Source organism: Theropithecus gelada, chromosome 20 (assembly GCF_003255815.1).
Source record: "Theropithecus gelada isolate Dixy chromosome 20, Tgel_1.0, whole genome shotgun sequence".
NCBI lineage: Eukaryota > Metazoa > Chordata > Mammalia > Primates > Cercopithecidae > Theropithecus > Theropithecus gelada.
The window spans coordinates 29290726-29311189 of NC_037688.1; the positions used below are offsets into that span (position 1 = coordinate 29290726).

The 20464-nt window shown below is 44.8% G+C and overlaps 1 protein-coding gene across 2 annotated transcripts in view; it reads left to right on the plus strand.

Moving 5' to 3' along the window:
• The window catches only part of ZFHX3 (zinc finger homeobox 3), a 277781-nt gene that overhangs the window by 214806 nt on the left and 42511 nt on the right, over positions 1-20464 (plus strand). For both annotated transcript variants that reach the window (XM_025370486.1, XM_025370485.1), the window contains one exon: positions 15352-15432. In XM_025370486.1, the coding sequence (XP_025226271.1) occupies positions 15352-15432 (81 nt within the window). The remainder of the gene's footprint in view (positions 1-15351; positions 15433-20464) is intronic.

A 20464-nucleotide genomic window follows, 5' to 3' on the forward strand; every position in this document is an offset into this window, starting at 1 on the left:
AACTGAGACTGGGGACAAGAGCACATAATTGAGGGAAATAAATTCCCATCACAGGCCGGGCTGCAGCCAGGAGCGTGTGTCTTCTAGGCGTGTGTGTGGTGGCAGGGGGAGGGGATTCCTGTATTTTCTCAGGTGCATCTCCCCTTCTTTCCTTTCCTTCCAGACCTTCACAAGCACTGGGCGCAGGGGGAGGAAGGAGTGTGCTGCATCTCCCCAGTCCTGCCTCTGTTTCCCCCGCTTGGAGCTGCTTTTCCAGAAGCAGGCTTCTGGTGTCCTCACCTTGCCCTCTTTTCAACCACGCGGAGGAGCAGGAACCTGCCGGGGCCTCCCTCATTCCCCTCATGCACCTGTTCATTCTCTCATTCATTCCGTTACCCTTTGTTTGTTCACCTTCAGTTCTGTCTGTGCTCTCGGCTTAGATATCTATGAAGACAGGGAAGGGGAGCAATGTTACTGCCAGTCTTAATTGAAATAGTGTTTCATTCATCTGGGAAATGAGGCGGGTAGGGGGTGGGGCAGGGTTTTCGGGGCAGTCTACTTGCCTCTGATTGGACACAGAACCAGGCCTGAAGATACCAATGCCACAAACGCATAGCAAGATCTTAAGAATTTAGGAACCAGAGTCATTTGCATAAAACTAAACCAAAAACCACACAACCAGCCAGCCACATGGTTTAACCACCACAAAGCCAATGTCCTGCTGCAATGCATTTTCTAAAAACTGGGATATCAGCTGCTCGGGTCGCCAGAGCATCTGAGGTCAGTCATCATTATTAATCAGTTGTTTACAGCAAAGAGACACACTCCCCCCCATCACCCCCAACCCGCAGTGTGTTTTGGGCCTTAAAAAAATTTCCTGGAATGTGAAGTCTGTGTGCTGGGGGTGCGTGTAATGGTTGGGCGAGGGAGGCAGGTTGCCTCAGTTACAAAGAAGCATGGGCGGTGTGAAGGCAGAGTAGAAAAGAAATGGAGAGCCCTCACTTGACACCCTCTGACCTCAGCCAGTGGAGCTGAATGCTGGAGAGCCAGGACTGAAATTGCAGTCACTTTAGATTATTTGGAGTGAGGAGAGGCAGGGAAAAAAGGGTCTGTTGACTACAGGAAGCTGAATTCTTCCTCTGCTGAAAAGCTTATTAGTGGAAGGGGAAAAAGCAATTACTTGGCTTTTGCTAGTTCTCTCTGGCTGGGATTCGGGGCTGTGACAGCAACCCCGTCACCAGTGCCTTCGACCTCACCCTGATCCAGAATATCAATGATGAGCTCTGCCCCAAGCCATTTGGGAGCAGTACTTCTGGGATTCCCCCCTTTCCAGAAAAGAGCATGGAGGGGAGGAGTATGTGAGTGAGTGGGTGAGTGTGTGCAGATGTAGGAGAGGGGGAGAGAGAGCTATCTCTCTGTCTCTTTAAAGACTTGTCCTGTCTTTAAATGTGATGCTTTTATTTGGGGCTTCATGTTGCCACTGGGCAGGAAGTTAACAGGGTACCAGGTGCCTGGAAACAGGATGGCTGGTTTTGTGTTGTGTATCGTGGGGTTTGCTTTGGTTTTGGTGAGTTCATTTTTTATCCTTGCTGTGCCATTTGTCTTAAAATGTAAAGAAAAATTAGGCATTGCTTTGAACAACTATGGTACCATTATTAGAATCCACCTGCCTCAACATCACCACCTTGATTGAGGGAAGATTCCTGCAGAGCCAGCACCCAGGGAGCGGGGTGTGAGGCTGCACCACTCACACTGCCCTGGGCTTCTGTCTTGTTTGACTGTGTAAGCGTCTCCCAGAGCACTTCTTCCCTCCGTAGCTGATGGCCTTCATCTTCCTTTAGACACCCTTCTTCAGGCTTCCTCACTGTGTGGCTTTGGAGCCCTATCCTACTCTAATCCCTGGTCTCCTAGTCTGTAAAATTAAGCTACTTGTGGTCACCTCCCCCAAATACCTCAAAACACAGGTAGAAGCTTCCAGTGACCAGGCTTTTGCGAACAGCCTTCATTCCGCCTTCCCTCATGTTTATGCTCTCTTGGTGTTTGAACTGTTCTGCCTAGTTATCCTTGTTATAGTTTCTAAAACACCTAAGAAATTTCTGCTTTTGCCATCCTAATTGTATCCAGCTAAATTTTACACAGCTAGATTTTTAATCCAATGTCCCTTCTATCTTTTCTTGCTTATGTATCTCCATTATTTAGGTTACCTGTCTTCAAGGCTGTTTTCTGTCTTAATTTCCATTCTCCTGGAACATTTCCTTTTCTTTTTAACCTTTCATCAAAGTTCTTTAGTAGCTGAGTCAACTCATAGGCTAACTCTTCTTAACAGAAATTGATCTGTTTTTTTTTTTTAACCATAATATATATTTAATTTTAAGATACAGCCTTACCTGGGTTCGTTTTTTGAAAGTTTTCATTGGTTTCCATCTAAATCACCTTCCTCCTCCTCCTCCTCCTCGTATTTGAAGATGTTGCTTGGCAAGTGAAGAATCACTTACTTTATTCTTTCTAATCATGGGGCGGTCTCATCTTCAGTGTTGCATTGCCCTTTGGTTAGTTCACCCTTACACCTCTGGCTTGTTTTACCCTTCCTTGCTAAAATCTTGGCCTTACAAAATGAAGCAAAACCTTTCACTTGTTTCGAGTTTCCCTTCCTTATTCTCTCACTGTCCAGTTTCTATATTTCACTTGTGAAATGTTGCTGGCTGGGCATGGTGACTCACACTTCTAATCCCAACACTTTGGGAGGCTGAGGCAGTAGGATTGCCTGAGCCCAGAACGCTGAGGCTGCAGTGAGCTGAGATGGTGCCACTGCACTCCAGCCTAGGCAACAGAGCAAGACCTTGTCTCAAAAAAAGAAACAACAACAACAACAAAAAGCCAAAAAAAAAAAAAAAAAAAAAAACACACACAACCAAGTTGCTCACTTAGGAAAGTTTGGGGAAGTCTGAAGTAAGGATTTTTCTGTCAGCGGGTTTCTAGTACTTCCTCCAACTGCAGTGTGCACACGGAAGGATCTCGGCATCCCAGATTATTTCTTTAAAATGTAATTGTGTGCTACGAATTTCTGTAGATCCCTTGTTTCTGTCTCAAGTACCAACTCTTTGTCACTAAACTGCACCTTCTGCCTGATCCCTGATGATTTTGTCATCTCATGGCAACGTTTTCTTTCTCTTTGGTTTCATGTATTTATGGTTTTCGAATATTCCCCCCACTAAACAGGATGGGGTGTGAGTCTAGAAGTTAAATTACTTTTATTCAAGTGTTTGTCTTGATGACTATCGCTGTGTGTTTTGGGGCTTTGAGAGGTATTGCTGTATGCATTTGTGGAATGGAATGTATTGCTTTTCAAGGGTTGCTAGCCTGTTCTTAGGTTTGAGAAATACCTCACGGGAGGAAAAGCTAAATAGATAAACAGCAAGTCCTGAGGCTGAATCTACAGGGCAGTTTAGTAGCTGTGGGAGATTTGAGGAGCGCTGCTGTAGCTAAAATCATTGTGAAAGCGATGTGGGGGTGGCATTTTGTTAAACCCTAGCAAAAGACCATTTCATTGTACAGGATCCAAACTTTAAAAAAATAGAGGCTTTGGATCCAACTACTGGCATTACTTTCTGAGTTTCTAAAAAGGAGGAGGAAGATCCAATATTCTTTCTCCCTTTGGACATAGAATAGCTGTACAAGGTGCCTATTAAAAATGACAAGTTAGCAATTCCATCTGCTTTTCCAAAAACCCCATTAATGGAGGAAAGCTCTTGAACGCAAACCTCTGGACTTTTTCTGTACCTCAGCTTCCTGCTTCACTTTCTTTGCAGTTTCCCAGGAAATAACTGAAACATGTTGCTTCTGTTGCCTATTTGTTTCAAACATGCACGCTTTGGGACTGGATGGTTTTTGGAGAGTGGCCCAGTTTTTGACTTTCCACGTGTAGATGCACCTTGAAATGTCTTGGGTCTGGCTTCTGGCAGAGTTAGGTTCTTCTGCGCTGGCACCAGGGAATTTGTGGTAGGCACCCGAAGGCTCCCCAGGATGCTTGCAGTTTGCAAGGGTCTTTCCTTGGCCACTTCCGGTGTTCGTTCACACGTTTCTAGCATTGCATTCTTGAATGTGCAACCTGTAAATACACAGTGACCTTTGTGGATGCTTGGGGCTGGCCAAGGGAGAGCAGATTTAGCTGGTGTTTTTCTGGGGGCAACATTGCCTGAAGTTGGCCTGATTTCTGTTCCCCAGATTTGGTTTGGAAAGTGTAAGCCTTTTGTTTGTGCTTTGTTTTTATGAATCAGCTTGTTTTACCAGCTGTGCATATTAGTGGCTTATGATCATGCAAAACGAAGCTCATTGACAGTCAGTTCCTGATTCTGCTGTCCACTGGTGGGAGTAAACTCATATTTCTGCCTGAGTTCTGTGCTTCGCAAGGGTGAAGCTGTTTTCTGAATAGGCTAGAGATTCTTCAGACACTGTGGGCTTCAGAGTAAGGCGGCAAACAGGGAATTCAAGTCCCTCATTTGTATCTTCATGTGACTCAGACCTCTGGAGTCATGGTTTTATTTTTCTCTGTTGTGTGCCGTTTGTTTCGATGGTCAGACACAAAATGTTTACCTCTCTCTTTTTCTGTTTGCTTTTTTACTTCTCTTTGCCCCAAATATTCCATCATTCCCATTGGTATTGTCAAACTGTGTCTCCCAAGCATTGCAAATGCCTTGGGCCTGCATGGCTGCCCCTCCATCTCCCCTTCCCTGGCTGTCGTTCTTGTATAGATTGCATCCATCACCGTTGATGTTCCCGTTACGAGAGCCATCCCACAAGGTTTCACTTATACCCATTAGGTTCTAATCACCATCATTTAGTATCACTTCTGGTACATCCTGTTCATTTCCCATACACCTTCATTTGTATATAGATCCTTAAGTACACTTACAGGCCCTCCTTGACTCTTTTTCATCCATATATTTCCAACATTTTCCAATTAAAAATAAATAAATAAGGAAACACAGATTTTTTTTTTTTTTTTTGCATTAAGCATAAGATCTCTCCCTGACAAGCCAAGTCAGTTTTGATTCAGAAGGAGATACCAGTCTTCTTTAATGGAAACTGTTAAATTTTTTTAATTTACTCTCTATCATTCATGTGTGTTTATCTGTCTTGTTTTCTTCCCTCCCAGCATGGAAACCTGGCAGTGTTTATTTCCGGCAGGTTGTTATTGAAAGACACATGCTTGTAGGGACTGCTCAGCCTCACACCTGGAATGCTAAAAACCTTTCAGGCAGATCTGCTCTGTTGAAAAATGCTGCTTCCTACAGAGGAAGGGGACAGGAGGGAACTGGTACTCCATCAGGGAAACTCCCCTTCTTCATCCCCCCCCCCCATTGTCATGAACCCTCGATTCTGACCATAAATCTAGACACCTTAGATGATGCCTCTGAATCCACAAAATGGTTAATTCTGATGAGCAGATACTCCATTGAGACCGTCTTTCTATCAACTCCAGCTTTCCTTTGGCCTTTATCAAATTTTCTGTCTTTAAGACATACTATTTCCTCTCTCACATCCTCCTCTCTTTCCCAGTAGCATACTGTGTTGGAATCATTTTTCTTGACTACTTTGTTTTTAATGAGATGGGGGACACCCTTCTGGGTATCAAGGACCTTCTATTTTGCATGCCCCTTCTTTCTAGAACATTCCAGTTTGGTGTGAGGTTAAACTGTGTAAAATACTGTTTGAAAGAAAGGAGAAAAAGAGAAAGGAACTTGTCAAAATGCATTTGTTAGATCACGTTTTAAATGAAGTACAATTGAAGGTAGTTTTTGTCCAAAGAAAGGAAAAACCCCTGCAAATCCGCTGAGCTCCCAGAGAGCGCGCCTCCTTTGTCGTCGCCCTGACATTGAAGTGTAATTTTTCATGGTTATTTGGACTGGAAAATGGGGGAGGGAGAAGGGAGAGATGGGCCTGCGATTATTTCCCATAAATGACAACACAATCACATCACACTCTGCTACAGACATGCTCGGGGAATTTGCCTTTTTTACATTTCATGTGTGAAAGTAACAGCAACAATCATGGCTCCGTAGAAATCCGAGGGAACTAATCCCTGCTGAATTCCGTTTACTTCAGAGTGCTGGGACCTAGCTACGTTTCTTACTTAGTGTGTATTCCGAGAGTGTTTCGGGGTTGGGTTTGTATTTTACAAACTGGAACTCACACCTTTCAGTTATTAAAAAAAAAAAAAAATCTTCCTGTGAATAGCCACCAGGCGAGTCTGCAACATATTTCGTTCCGTTGTGCTTTGTCGCCGCACATTTACTTTTATCCTTTCTGGATTTCTGCAGGGGGCAACCCAGGTGCTTTTGCTAAGAACACAGATAAATGGAACGTGTTGCAATACTGGCTCTAGGCGTTTCCTCCCTTTTTCTCCTCTCTTGACCCCCACCCACCCCCGTAATTCTAGTGTGGTTTTGACAAACTGTTCAAATGGCCAAGTGGTCTTGCCTGGGAGAGGAAAAATGGCAGGACCCGTCCCTCACCACACAACGGCAGCATTTTTCACTTCATGCTCTGGCATTCTGTGCTGTTCCCACAGGAGGGACAGCTCAGAAGAGGGGAAATTTTCTCCAGGAGGCCTTAATAGGCCCTGGCCGCTTTGGACTCGTAACAGGCTCTCTCCTGTCAATGCTCAAGTTGGAGGTGAAGTTAAGTAAAAAGGCAAATGGAGAGGGTCCCCCAGGCTTGCGTTCTTGTTGAGCTGGGCCACACTCTGCCCAGCAGGGGCGGAACACGCAGGCAGGCTGCAGCCTGGCCCTCCCTTCCCAGTCTGCCTCTTGCCACACAATCCCCATTTTTCTTGTTTCTGTAAACAGTGGTAAGATCTTCAAATATACAAAAGCATAAATGGTCTCTATTCTCCAATTAGTCATTTTTAATAATACTCAGAGTTGCTTTCAGAGTGTTGATTCTTACAGCCTGATGCCAAAACACAGGGATGGTGGTTGTGGGGGACAGGAACGGGGGTCAGGGTGGGGGCGGTCAGGAGGCTGAATTCCTTCAGTGTGGGGTTTTCCTGCAGGGCCTCCCTGCTGCAACCCCCTTGGAAGCTGGCAGCTCTCCACCACCTTTCAAGCTCTGTCCAGAAACTACAGGCACGGTGGCCCTAGGTGTATTTGGTAAACGAGCATCTAGTGGTAAAAAGAATTCTTGTGGTAAAATGATTATTTAAAGGATCCATGTGAAAAAGTGTGTGTAGGGCCAGGCATAGTGGATCACATCTGTAATCCTAACACTTTGAGAGGCCAAGGCAAGAGGATCACTTGAGCCCAGGAGTTGGAGACCAGCCTGGGCAACACAGTGAGACCCCTATCTCTCGGATTTTTTTTTTTTTTTTTTTTTTTTTTTTTACCTTAGCTGAGCATGGTGAAGTGCACCTGTAGTTCTAGCTACTCAGGAGGTCAAGGCAGGAGGATCACTTGAGGCCAGGAGTTCAAGACCAGCCTGGGCAACATAGTGAGACCCCATCCCTACTAAAAATACAAAAAGTATCCTGGCGTGGTGGCATGTGCCTGTAGTCCAAGCTACTCAGGAGGCCGAGGCAGGAGGATCGCTTGAGCCCAGGAGTTTGAGGCTACAGTAAGCGATGACTGCACCACTGCACTCCAGCCTGGGTGACCAAGAAAGACCCCGTCTCAAAAAAAAAAAAAAAAAAAGAAATCATCATTGGAGCCAGGGTGTGTGTCTGATGTTTTCTGTGACCCCCGTTTCTCTGTTTATTCCATCCTCTTCACTTTTAGAGGGTTGAAATCTGTTTGTGTCATTGTCATCTTCAAGAAGGCTGTTTTGTTTAAAACAAGCTAGCAGTTTGTTAGCAGTTTGGCTACTTATTTTTGGTAAGCCACCAGGGTGGGAAAATTACCTGTAGGAGCGTTAGGCTGACCCCTGACTGTTTAGTCCAGCAGATAGTGAAAGGTCTTTCGCATGGCAGAGAGCTTAAGTGGGTGAGAAAATGGAAAAGGATGAATGCAATGGCGCCCCTGGAGGGAGACCTGCCTCTGTTTTTCCCACACTGTGTCTCACTGACTCAGTGCACTTGGGTCCTAATGAAGAGGCAGCTTCTAGAGGCCCAGGCCCACAGGAGTGCGGCAGGCCCATGTGCTTATCATCCACGCAGAGAGCAAATGGGCATGAATGTCTTGAGCTTTATTCATGCACTGGAGTTTGCCCATTGGGAAAGAAATGATATCCTGAGAAGATGGAAAAATATTATACTTCTGATGAGTAAATAGATGCTCCAGCTGTAGAGCCCCTGCCTGCTTCCCCTGCCCCCACCCCCTACACACATCTGCACTCAGTCTCACCCCTTTGAGGTTTCCTGCCTGGACTACCATAGGGTTAGCTCAAGATGTCCCACTCATCAGTGTTGGTTTGGATCCCAGGCCCTTCCTCTTGTGATGTGGCATTTTCCTCAGTGAATGTATATACTCTGCTAAGAGGTGGAACACGGAATGGGCAAAGTTGGTTGGTAATTTTTTTTTTTTTGATTTAGATGATTATCCACAGAGGACTTCCACGGAGATTGGTAAATTCCCTTTTCCGTGCACATCCATGAGAACATGCAGTCACCTTTACTAAGATGCTGAGTGTAAGGTGTGTGAAGAGAACAATTTGTACATGTTGTAAGCAAAACCACCTTGATTTAAGGGAAAATTTCTGAGGCAGGGCATTGTCACCCAGAAAACCTAACTGCTTGGAAGTTACCTCTCGGGCATCTAGCCGGGTTGTCAGGGCTGGAAGAACACCATGGAATAAAACCACAGAGTAAATATTTGAGAAGATGTGTCAGGGATGCTGCAGAGTAGGCTACTACATTCTGGATCTGGCTGTCACGGTACAGGTAGGATATAAGCTGGGGCACATGGAGAGTCACTGGCAGGACTTCTGGTCACTATTCGATGAGATTCCACTTGCCCAAAAGTCACAGAGGGAGAATGGCATAGGGAGTGGCCCACCTCCATCGGTGTAGTCACAACACCTCCATCGGTGTAGTCACAAAGATTACCACCACTAGCCTCTTCCTTTCTGGCTTGGAGAGAGAAAACGGGAGTAGAAGTAACAAGCTGGGAGCAACACAATTGCCCGTCTATCAGCATCACAGATTGTATTCTGTTATAAGTTTCTATTGTAGCAGAATTATAACGCACTGGATTTTATTTGAAATAAGTGGTCTAGGCCTTAGTAGTCATCTTTTATATTGTGGGATTTGATTTGACCTGTATTTGCAAAATAAAGCATGCATATTCTGTAGAATATTTGCAGCCAGTAGAGGTTTCCCATTGATAACAAAATGCCAAGAGGATTGGACACGCTAGAGTGTTCTGCCCTCGTTTTCCAGTTGTGTCAGCCAAGGCTTAAAGAAAAGTGATTGGCCAGGGTATACAATGAGTCTCAGGACGCCGCACCTACACAGGAGTTAGAGGAACAAGAGAGCGAGACACATCCCCGAGTCCTTCCTTCCACCCACTACAGAGACACCAGCAAACGCCACTTGTAGCTGCCACCCTCCATGTCACTCCTGATGGTCAGGGTGTACCCCGCCTTTCCCGCCTGCTTCAGTGGTCGTCCTTGGGTTAATTAGGTTGAAAATGGAGAAAGGAAAAGCTTTAACTCTATCTTCAAAGTAAGCAGATTGGTTATTTTGTTTTTCAAAGAAGAGGTCCTATATACAATTAAAACTTGTTTCTGGTAAACCTCATTCCAGGAAAGATGAGCTTTTAACAAAAGGCTTTTGACAGCTGCAGGCTATTTCATTTTTTTAATGCCGAATGAAAAATCAATACATTTTTCTGGGTTATACATATTCAGAACAGGCCTGATATTTCCATTATAATGGAAAGTGGGTGTCTGTGCACATCTCGCCTGTCAGAGCTGCACCGCCGCATTTTCCAAGCCACTGCTAAATATTTCAAACCTGATTTGATTGTGGTTCATGACAGCTAATGTTTCTCAGCTCTTGAGCCTGCCGACAGGCAAACGCACTTTATTTCACCCCCACCCGCAAACATCGCTCCCTCCAAAGAAAAAGGAAAGAACAATTTCATTCTTTGGGGATCACAGATTGGTGTATTATTTAAGTAACATGATCATGTGAGAGCCTCGGGTACAGATACCCTGATTCTTAGGAGAATTTCTAAATTTCTATCACACCAAGGCACTATGGGGGCTTTGTCAGGTTTGGGGAAGGTTTGAATTAATCTGCATTATCCTGTTAAGAGTTAGGAACAGAGGGACTAGACTTAATCATTGATTGACTCCCCTTCCTTCAAGCTTGTAAGTGATTCGTAGAATACCCCCCATGGACTTGTCACTCGGCCCCATTATTTGGGAAAATAGTACCATTTTTTTTTTTTTTTTTAACAACTGGAACATATTCTTGGGTGATGCATTCAGGGAGTGTGTTCAGTGAGGTTGCGGGGTTGAATGCTGACTTTGTGGTGATGCCACCTCTATTTTTGGCTTCTGCCTGGTGCTGCTTTCACGAACCAGTTTCCAGGTTGTTCATAAGATTGGTGCAAATTCCCATAGGGCTGCCAGTTGGCACGCTTGCCTCCTTTGGAAGCAGATTTCACCACCGATGGGGGAATTGTGCAGTCACCTTTACCAAGATGCTAAGTATAAGGTATATTAAGAGATCAATTTGCATTTGTGGTCAGCAAAACCATTTTGATTGAAGGGAAATTTTCTGGGACTGGGGTATCATCCCCTTGAAAACTGAAGCTATCCTAGGAAGCTTTCCCCTTTAGAAGGTATTTATCTGCTGGAGTTCTTGCACTTGAGGGCTCTGCACTTAACCAGGTGGCCTGACTGATGAGCAGGATGGAATGGATTTGGCCAAGCACTAGTAAGTAACTGCTGTTTGGGAGAAGTAGTTGTAAAAAGGAGGTGGTGATGGAAAGAGTTTTGTTTTGTTTTTCAGACAGGGTCTCACTCTGTTGCCTGTTGCCTAGGCTAGAGTACAGTGATGCAGTCATGGCTCACAGCAGCCTCAACTGCTCAGGCTCAAGTAATCCTCCCACCTCAGCTTCCTGAGTTAGCTATGACTACAAGGGTGTGCCATCACACCCAGCTAATTTTTACATTTTTTGTAGAGATGGGGGTCTCACTCTGTTGTCCAGGTTGGTCTCAAACTCCTGAGTTCGAGCAATCCGCCCACCTCGGCCTCCCAAAGTTCTGGGATTACAGGCATGAGCCACCATACCCAGCCAGAAAAGAGATTTTTAAAGGCCTTCAGTCACCGTTGAAGATGGAAATGAAAGGCAGAAGGGACCCTAGGAAGACGTTGCAGTTTTCCAATATTTGCTTTTATTTCCCTAACTCTTTAATATGAAAACACATACAGGAGGGGGTGCTCCAGTTTGAGACTACTGTGGGCTTCCACAGGGGTTTTAAAGGCACCTTGTCTGGTGTCTTCTAAAACACAGAGCTGTCTGGGAGACACTGGGCCTGCTACCTCCTGCCCAGAACCAGGGTGGAACTAGGGGAGTGGGGATGACCTCCTCTCCCAGATCCTGGCCATGCCCTTGGGAAAGCATTCCTAGTGTGCTCTGGTTGGGATCAGAAATACCGTTAAATGCTTGAAGGAGAAGATGGTTTTGATTTGTCTGTTTCAGCCTTAAAAATGGCACAGTGGCTGTTATGTGTCTTGGTCTCTTTTTCTATAGGAAAGACAGGATTTTCCAGATAAAACTGATCATCAGTCCATCAAGTCTTCACTTGTTCCCATCATCTGTCAGTAGCTGATATTATAGGGGAAAAAAATCTGCAGCCTCTGTAATAATGACCCAGCCAGTTGCCACTGATTTCGCAGAAGAGGGGGGAATGCAATCCGTGATCCGTGGGGAAAAATAGCAAGAAACAAAAAACCTCTCCTCCATTCTCCAGCATGTGTGTATCAAATCTACATTCCTAAAGAGAACAAGGGCTCCTAGATAACAGCCCTAGGAGCTTAGCGTGTGGACGCAGACTTCTGTTTCAAAGTGGGATGCCATTTTGCCCCTGGTTCCCACGTGTTTCCAGGGCGGGGAGACCAAGCCCTTCCCCAGGCCTGGCTCTTGGTAAGCAGCTTGCTTTATGCTTTCGGAACCAATAAAACACACCCTGCCTGCAAAGCATCATGGGCCTGAGCTGTCCAGAGGAATTTTCAGTTTGCGTCTCTGTTTTTTAATCATTTCTCTACCTTTATTGGTATTCAGAGCTCACAGTTTTCCGGTTACTGTCAGCCTGGGCTTTCATCCATTTTAAAGAGCTATTTTTCCTCTTGCTGTTGATGATGATGGTATAAAGACAGATGGTGTAACTGCTTATGAACGTCCTATTTTATATCTACAGGACCAGACAGTTCACTTGAAGACATATATTATTTCCACATGCTCAGGTTAGGTGTCCCAGACTCGTCTGCCTCCTGCAGCCAGCAGCCCTTCCGGGCCTCGCCATGCGGAGGGCGACACCTGTAGGTCACAGCTGGAACTGCAGAGATGAGCTGGCTGGGCTGAATGGGACCTGGTTTTTAGGTGGGGGTGGGGGGCTGAGGACACTACACTGATCCCCTTGAAAGGGAGCTGGCTTATCCAGGATTTTCCTAATCATTTCTTCTTCCGCCACGCATAGAGCAGTCTTTTAGTGAATGAATCACAAATGATAATATTAAACCTAGGAACTCAAGAAGAGGACTTGATTTGTAAATCTTTTAAAAAAAAGAGAGATAAGCAAAATAAGTTCTTGAAATAACCTCTTTCGTTGATCCTCTCATCGGAACTCAGCTGCCTTCATTTTCTGCTTGCAGTAGGGCAGGGAGGGAAGAAAGCAAAGGCCCAAGTGGGCTCACAGAATGAGAGCTCCAGGAATATTCACAAAGCAACATGCAGTTTCCATGCTTGATGCATCAATGATCTGCTTATACATTACAGTCTCTAGCTTCTCAACAATTTGTTTGGTAAGGCTCAAAGAATTGGGGTCAGTGTCGGGTGACCGTGAGTTTTTAATGCTCTGCTGTGATAGCTGCAGGCTGTATAATGTGCTGGCTTGGAGATGGTCCCCCAGTGGGTACATCCCTTCCCATGTCTGCTGAGCAGCACCTTCAGACACTGCTCATCACCATCTCAGGGTGTTCTGTAGTTTGTAGGTGTCAGACTCTCCCCATCTAAGGTGGTCATATGTATGCACTAGAGATGAGAGGCCACTGAGCCATCTCTTTGCCTAATCAAATTTGGTTAACCCATTTATGCCAGAGATTGAAAAATTTTTTTGTGTGAAAAATCAGACCCTGGCAATGACCTTCAGCAGTAAGATATAAATAACTCCCACAAGCTTAGTGTTCCAGTAATGGTACACTAGGCATAAATGTATCAACACTACAGATATTTTGTGTCACAGCATGTATTAGGACAAATAAGGATCCTTTAAGGGACCTAGCTCATCTGGGTAGACCTAATGTAATAATACTCATTGACCGAATGCTGGTGTCACCATTCAAAGATGAATTTTATTATAGTGTTGAACAATTTTATTGAAAGCCTAAAAATGTGCTCGGAACATCCCACTTGGACATAATGAAGATAGTTCCTGTGTCATGCTGTGTAATTTGTTATTACTCTACTGACAACTATACATGTTTTCTCTGCTAAATGATGTATGGTGTCGAAATGTGGGGCTCTGTAACTGATTGACTTCAAGCTGTGGTTGCCTAATTTTTCTCTGTTTGAACTAAGGGTAGGCTAGGGAAACTTGATGTTGACTTTATTGTGCAGTGAGACAAAGAAGGAGACATAGAAATTATATGTGGAATATGAGTTGGAGATGAAAATAAGCAGTACCGTATTTCACCTGTGTTCCCAGTGACTGCCTCATAAGCTCCCTCTTGGTGGTAAGGAAGAAAGAACGTTTGTGACACTAGTTCAGTTTTCCAGACCTTGGACCTCTGTCATCTCTTGAGTCAAGACAATCTGATTCTAAGTAGACACCTCCTTCCTCAGTGTTTTTGAAACTCTTTAAGACCAATTTTCTTTGTACTCCTACTTTCTTCGTGAGATACATTTAGAGGCTGTTTTCTAGACAGTCAGAAGGCATGACACTTTGAAAAACTGAAAAGTAGCGTCAGGGTAGAGGCTGTTTTCTAGAGGGTCAGAAGGCATGATACTTTAAAATACTGAAAAGTAGAATTGGGGTTGGAGAGACCTCTGGCGGTGCTCAACAGAGGCCTGATCCAGTGTTCTTAAGCCAGACCCAGTACTTCCTTGCTGGGGTCTGGTCTACTGACAGATGTGGGCATCCTTGCCCTCATGCCTGCGCACCTGAGAAAATGTCCTCTTCATAGCCTGCTAATAATTTCATCTTTATTAAAATTATTTCACCTTGGTTTGTCCACTTTATTCATTCCCTTAGCCCATTCTTACTGAATGCATGCTCTGGATAATGTGACTCAGAGGGCCAGGAAAGCAAGAGAGAAGTGTCTCCCCTTCTTTCCCTCAGTATCTAGAGTATCTTACTCTCTTCTTCCCCACTTGGCCGAATGACATTTCACTTCATAAGCAACCTAGCGTTGGCAGCCATCATTCTGCCTTCACTGTAGCACTGTGTACTGAACTGGAGAGACATTTCCTGCGTTAGTTTTAAACCCGTAGTGAGTGAAGGATGGAATTGCTTCAAAAAGAAAGTGTGTGACTCTGTTACAAATTTTTATCCTTTACTCTACAAATCTCACTTCCCACCACTGCCTCCTGGCATGCTCACAAGATGCCATTTGGTTTTTGGAACTCTTCAAACTGATGAACTCATATCACTGATACTCTATGACTCTTCACAACCTGAATGACTTCCAACAACTCCCACACCCTCTGGCACATGCATAGGCACTGTGAGCCCTGTGAGGGGTCAGTGACTGGGGGGTGGTCTAGGCCAATGCCTAGACCGGCATTGGGAGGCTCTGGGAATGGAGCTAGGCATGAAGTGAACAGGTGGCCACGTGTTGCATTTTCAAGTGTAAAACACTTGCATGCAACTTCAGGGATTCAAGTGGAGCTGCTGCTTCAGCCAGGATTGGTTTTTTAGTTAGAACTAGTCAAGTGAAGCATTCAGAATCTATCTGGAAATACCTAATGGCCACATGTCTGGGGCAAGTCACAACCTCATACCAGCTGTTTACCCAGAAGGAAAGTCCCCACTGCTTACCCAGACCTTGGTATATCCTTAGCACAGTCAGCCTCTCAGGGGCCTCTGGAAAGAGAAGGGGGACGAGTCATTGGTGTCTGTTTTGTGGTTGGCAGTTCTTTGCAATAGGGGCCAAAAGTCCTTCATCTTCTTTTTATTTTTAACCCTTGACATGTTTTTCTTCCATTTCAGAAGAAGCCATTGAAGATGTTGAAGGACCCAATGAAACAGCTGCTGATCCAGAGGAGCTTGCTAAGGAGCAAGAGGGTGGAGGCGAGAAAGACCAGGGCAAGTGGGCAGGTAGTGTGCGTGGCTGCCCTCGAACCTTCTAATCTTTCCTTCCCTGGAAGAATGGAGCTAACAAGTCAGGGAGCAGACACATCCTTAATCTGCCCAGAAAAACTCTGTTGGCTTTGGTCATGTGGGAGGGGGATTTCATTTTGCTTTTTTGAGCAGTCACCTTTATTCTCCTTTATTATACTATATTATACTATATGTTTTAATGGTTAAGCTTTTTAAGTGGCACCAAAGCCAACTTGTTTATTGAGTATCCAGGTAAGTGCCAAGCTCTGTGCAAGAGCATCTCAGTTTTGGTCACCTCTCTTTGGTGGCTCTTCACCAAAATGCCCTTGATGTCATTCTTCCTCTATTGAAGGTCCAGTCGCTGGTCCCACCTGCTCCCAAGGCCAGTGGAGGGATTTGTCATGTGGAACTTGATCAGGGTCACCCCTGATTCTTAGCCTCAAGATTCTCTAAGGGTCAGGCACAGGGGCTCATGCCTGGAATCTCAATACTTTGGGAGGCTGAGGTGGTAGGATTGAGGCCAGGAATTCAAGACCTGCCTGGGCAACATAGCGAGTCCCTGTCTCTACTAAAATTAAAAAAAAAAAAAAAAAAAAAAAAATTTGCTGGGTGTGGTGGCACATACCTGTAGTCCCAGTTACTCGGGGGGCTGAGGTGGGAGAACCACTTGAACCCTCAACTGGAGGTTGAGGCTGCAGCGAGCCCTGATCATGCCAGCCACTGCCACTCCACCCTGGGTGACAGAGTGAGACTCTATCTCAGCGAGCGGGGGGGAAGGATTCTCAGCTGAGCATAATGGCTCACGCCTGTAATCTCAGCCCTTTGGGAGGCTGAGGTCGGCAGATTGCTTAAGCTCAGAAGTTCGAGACCAGCCTGCGCAACGTGGTGAGATACTGTGTCCACAAAAAATTAGTCAGACATTGTGTTGCACGCTTGTAGTACCAGCTGCTTGGGGGCCTGAGGTGGGAGGAGTGCTTGAGCCAGGGAGGTCAAGGCTACAGTGAGCTAAGATCATGCCATAGCACTCCAGCCTGGGTGATCAAAAAAAAAAAAAAAAAAATTCTAAGGGAGTCAGCAGTGAAGGGTGATCTTTGTCCTGCATTTGGGGGCCTGGGCAGGGCCCTGCACAGGTGGTGCCTGCCCTGGATATTCTTCCTGTCCTCCCCCTCCCCCAGGGTGAGCACTCACATGCTGAAAACCACCCAAAGGGGAGACAAGCAGTGCAGCCAGGAAGGGGGACATCTTACCCAAAGCAGAAGACATTGAAGAAGCCAAGACAGAAAGTGCTATTTCTGGAAAAACTGGTGTTGAGAGAAGGAGGACGGCCATTTCTCAAGATGATAAGATTTCTATATTGAAGGGAAGAAGAGCTGAGACTAAAAAAGCTTAGGGTTTCTGAGGAGGAGCAAAGTCACTTCAGAGAAGACTTAGGGGACAGTTAAGTCTTTTAGAAAATAAGAGGAAATGATGTGACAGGCAACAAAAATGATTTTATTTTATCAACCTAATTCTTACTACCATGATTAATATTACAATACTTTCGTTTTTGAGAAAGTATTTACTTTCTAGAGCCCATATTCATTGGGCCTTTGTTACTTTTCCAGGCATGACTGTTCTTAAATCATATTCAATGTTGGCCTTCACTATTTAAACAAGATACAGAATCTTGGAGAGAGGCCAGAAGAGAGCAATGAAAATGACTGAAGGGCTGAGAAATATTGCCTTTGAGAAGCTGAAGAAATGGGTCATTCAGCCTAGAAAAGAGAAATTAGAGAGGTAGTACAATAGTTCCCAAATATCGGGAGGGATATGCAGGGCGGGCGATGCACTACTGTTCAGTGTTTCCTGGGAGACAGAGACAGGGCCATACTGCAGCCGAATGAATGGACGGCACACCAGGTGGACTCTGCTGCCCACCGTGCTTAGCGTTCCCCTTCAGATTGGCCTGTGTGGTGTCCAGAAGCCTGAACTCCAGACAACACTGAGGGTTACGGCCAAACACCCTAGGAGGATGTGTAAGGTAGGACCGAGGAATAGAGGATGACCATCTGTGCTCAAAGGAAGGCCCTAAATGTAGTGGGGGACGTATCCTCCTGTGGGGCTTTGCCTGGACCATGATCCTGGTTTTGCCTCAACGTTGAATGAGAGCGAAACAAATGGCTCAGATAGCAGTTAAACAGATCACCAAGTGAGCTGGGGAAAAGGATTTCACAAACACAGTTTGACGACTGGGTGACTTTCTGGGCCATCTGTCCTTTGTTGTCACGATTTGGGTGCTTGATTTCTAATCCTGACTCTGCCACTCATTAGCTGTGTGACCCCACTCAAGGTACCTTGACCTTTCTGTGCCTCAGTTTCCTCAGATGAGATGAGGATTAAAAATGGTAGCTATTTCTTTAGGATTGCTGTGAGGATTATTTCAGAACAGTGCTTGGCATGTTGTAAACTCTATGTAAGTTGTTTGTTTGTTTAATGGTTTAGTGATATATAAGATGAGGAAAACTGGTAGCAGTTTCTCCTTGGGTCCTCTGTTGCAAGGCAGCATGTGGCTCCTCGGAATTTTGAGCTGAGGGAGGCGCAAAATACAAGGATTTAGTGGGATCGTGCGAATGATGTTTGGTGCATATGTTTTCTGCATTTTGTGTGCTAAGGCACTACAGAAATAATAAACAGGAGCCACCATTTGCAAAGCCCCTACTGTATGTGCTGCCCTATGATAGCCACTCAATATGTGCTCCTCTAATCCTTCCAACCAGTTTAGGGCAGGCTTTGTTGAGAGCAGTTCAATTAAATCTTATTCAGAATGTTTCTGATTCAGTGGGAGTGTGTCTTCAGAGCACTAGTGGACATGCTAGGCAGTCAGGAGACTACTAAAAGACGTAAAATAAGCACCATAAAAAATGAATGTCCTTAATAAGGTTCCCGTTTCTCATGCAGTCATTCAAGCAACAGACCTACTTAATCTTTACTTCCAAAAGACACACAGAAAATGGATGAATGAGTGATTGAATGAATAACTCAGAGGTGCACCTTGTCAGCTGCACAGTAGTAAAGAGAGAAGGGAAAATTCTTTCCCTACTCCTGCAGATGATCCTCTTTTGACCTGAAGCATAATTTTGTCTATAGTATCTGAGTGTGTAATGACAGGCTTTATTAAGGTACTTGGGCCAGTTTGATCTTGGAATCGATATAGGTGCCAGCAACCTCCTCTGAGCTTTCTTCTGGATTCTTAGTATTTTATATATTTTTTAAAAATCTACGTTTGTTCTATTCTCTCCCTAAATTAAGCTGTTCCTATCTGATTACGTGATGGGGAATGCTTCCTCCTGGCAAGTAAATAAATAGTGATTTCACAGTTTGTTATGTTGATTAGCAGCTGTTCATGATGCAGATTAATAATATTTCAAATGGGCCTGGATAATTGGCATTTTCTCAGCTATTGATTTTGCAGTTTTGGGGTATGTGCAGGAATGGGTAATCTTTACTGAACACTTTCAGCTACTTATTTCTACATTTGGAGTGGGCCTCCTGGTTTCCTTTTTGGGTGTCCCTCTTTGGGATTCTTTTATTCAGATGCAGGTCTTTTACCCTGGGTGGCAGCACAGCAAGCAAGATAGTGATCTGAACCAAGGTTGGGTCAATTCCACGATCAATGGCTGGGTCCCTACCCCATGCAAGGCACTGGGCAGAGTTCTACTGATCACAAATTCAGTGAGATTATAGGGCCTGCCTTCAAGGAATCTAACACTCTTCTGGGGATTTTAGGAACGCCTATAGTTGTCAGAGCAATATTACTATAGATCAGTGCTGTTGAATGGAACTTTCGATATGGATAGAAATGTTCTGTATCTGACCTGAACAATACAATAGTCACTTGCCACATATGGCTATTGAGCCTGTAAAGTCTGGCTAGTACCACTGAGGAACTGAACTTTAAATTGTATTTAATTTTAATCAATTTAAATTTAAAGAGCCACACATGCAGCTTATGGATACCCAAAAGGAACAAAACTAACCCTGAAAGAATGCATCATAGGTATAGCAACTGTCCGGTAATTATAAAGGCTTCATAAAGCTCTAACCCTGTGCCAGGCACCATTCTAGACCTTCACACCTGTCCTTCCCAGCAGGCATGCCGTGAATTGCTCACAGGTGCACAGGTCCTGCTTCATCTGTTTATCCCAGTTTGCCATCATTTTGTGTGTGCCATGATGTGAATAAAAGGAAGGTTAGAAACTCTAGCAAGTTGCCAAAAGGTATACAGACAGGTGCAGATTTACACACTGGCTTTTCCACTTATTCTAATTTAGGACAGAGCCCAAGCTCTTACCAATATACCATCTCTCAGAGAAGGATCATTTTCACTTTGATCATTTGATCTAGTTTTCATCTATGTCTGAGTATAAGGAGCAGAAGTCTCCTGACATTGTACAGTGATTATAGTAACACGACAACGTCCAGGATGTTCAAAATGAACTGGATTATCAACCATGGATATATATCTTGTAAGGAGTTGGTGTTGTGCTCAGTCTGAAAGCAGGATGGTGATGTGGAAAGACTCTAGATTTGGAGTCAGGAAGCCCACCAGCCAGCATATGACCTTGGTTGAGGCACTTGGCCTCTTTCGGCTCAGGTACATCCTCTGTGAAACACGGACAAGGGATATCCACTAGTCCCAACCACCTGAGAGTTCCAAGATGGTGAGTGGTAGCACATGTACAGGCCCTTGGGGCACATCTTGTCAAGGAAAGTGTGATGTGCTCCTGTGGGCCAATGAGGGGTGTAGGAAAGTTCTTTGTTCTCTTCCCTAATGCACAGCCATTGCCACTGTCCAACTTTGTGGTTTTCTCTTTTGAAACATGAAAATGACCCTTGTTCTCTTTTACTGGAATAGATTTGAATGTGTGTATTCTCGAATTAAGAGCCCCCCCATGTCATCAACTGAGCAATGATTAATGCAGTGATTATCCAATTAATCATTAATTGCAATAAGTTAAGCGAT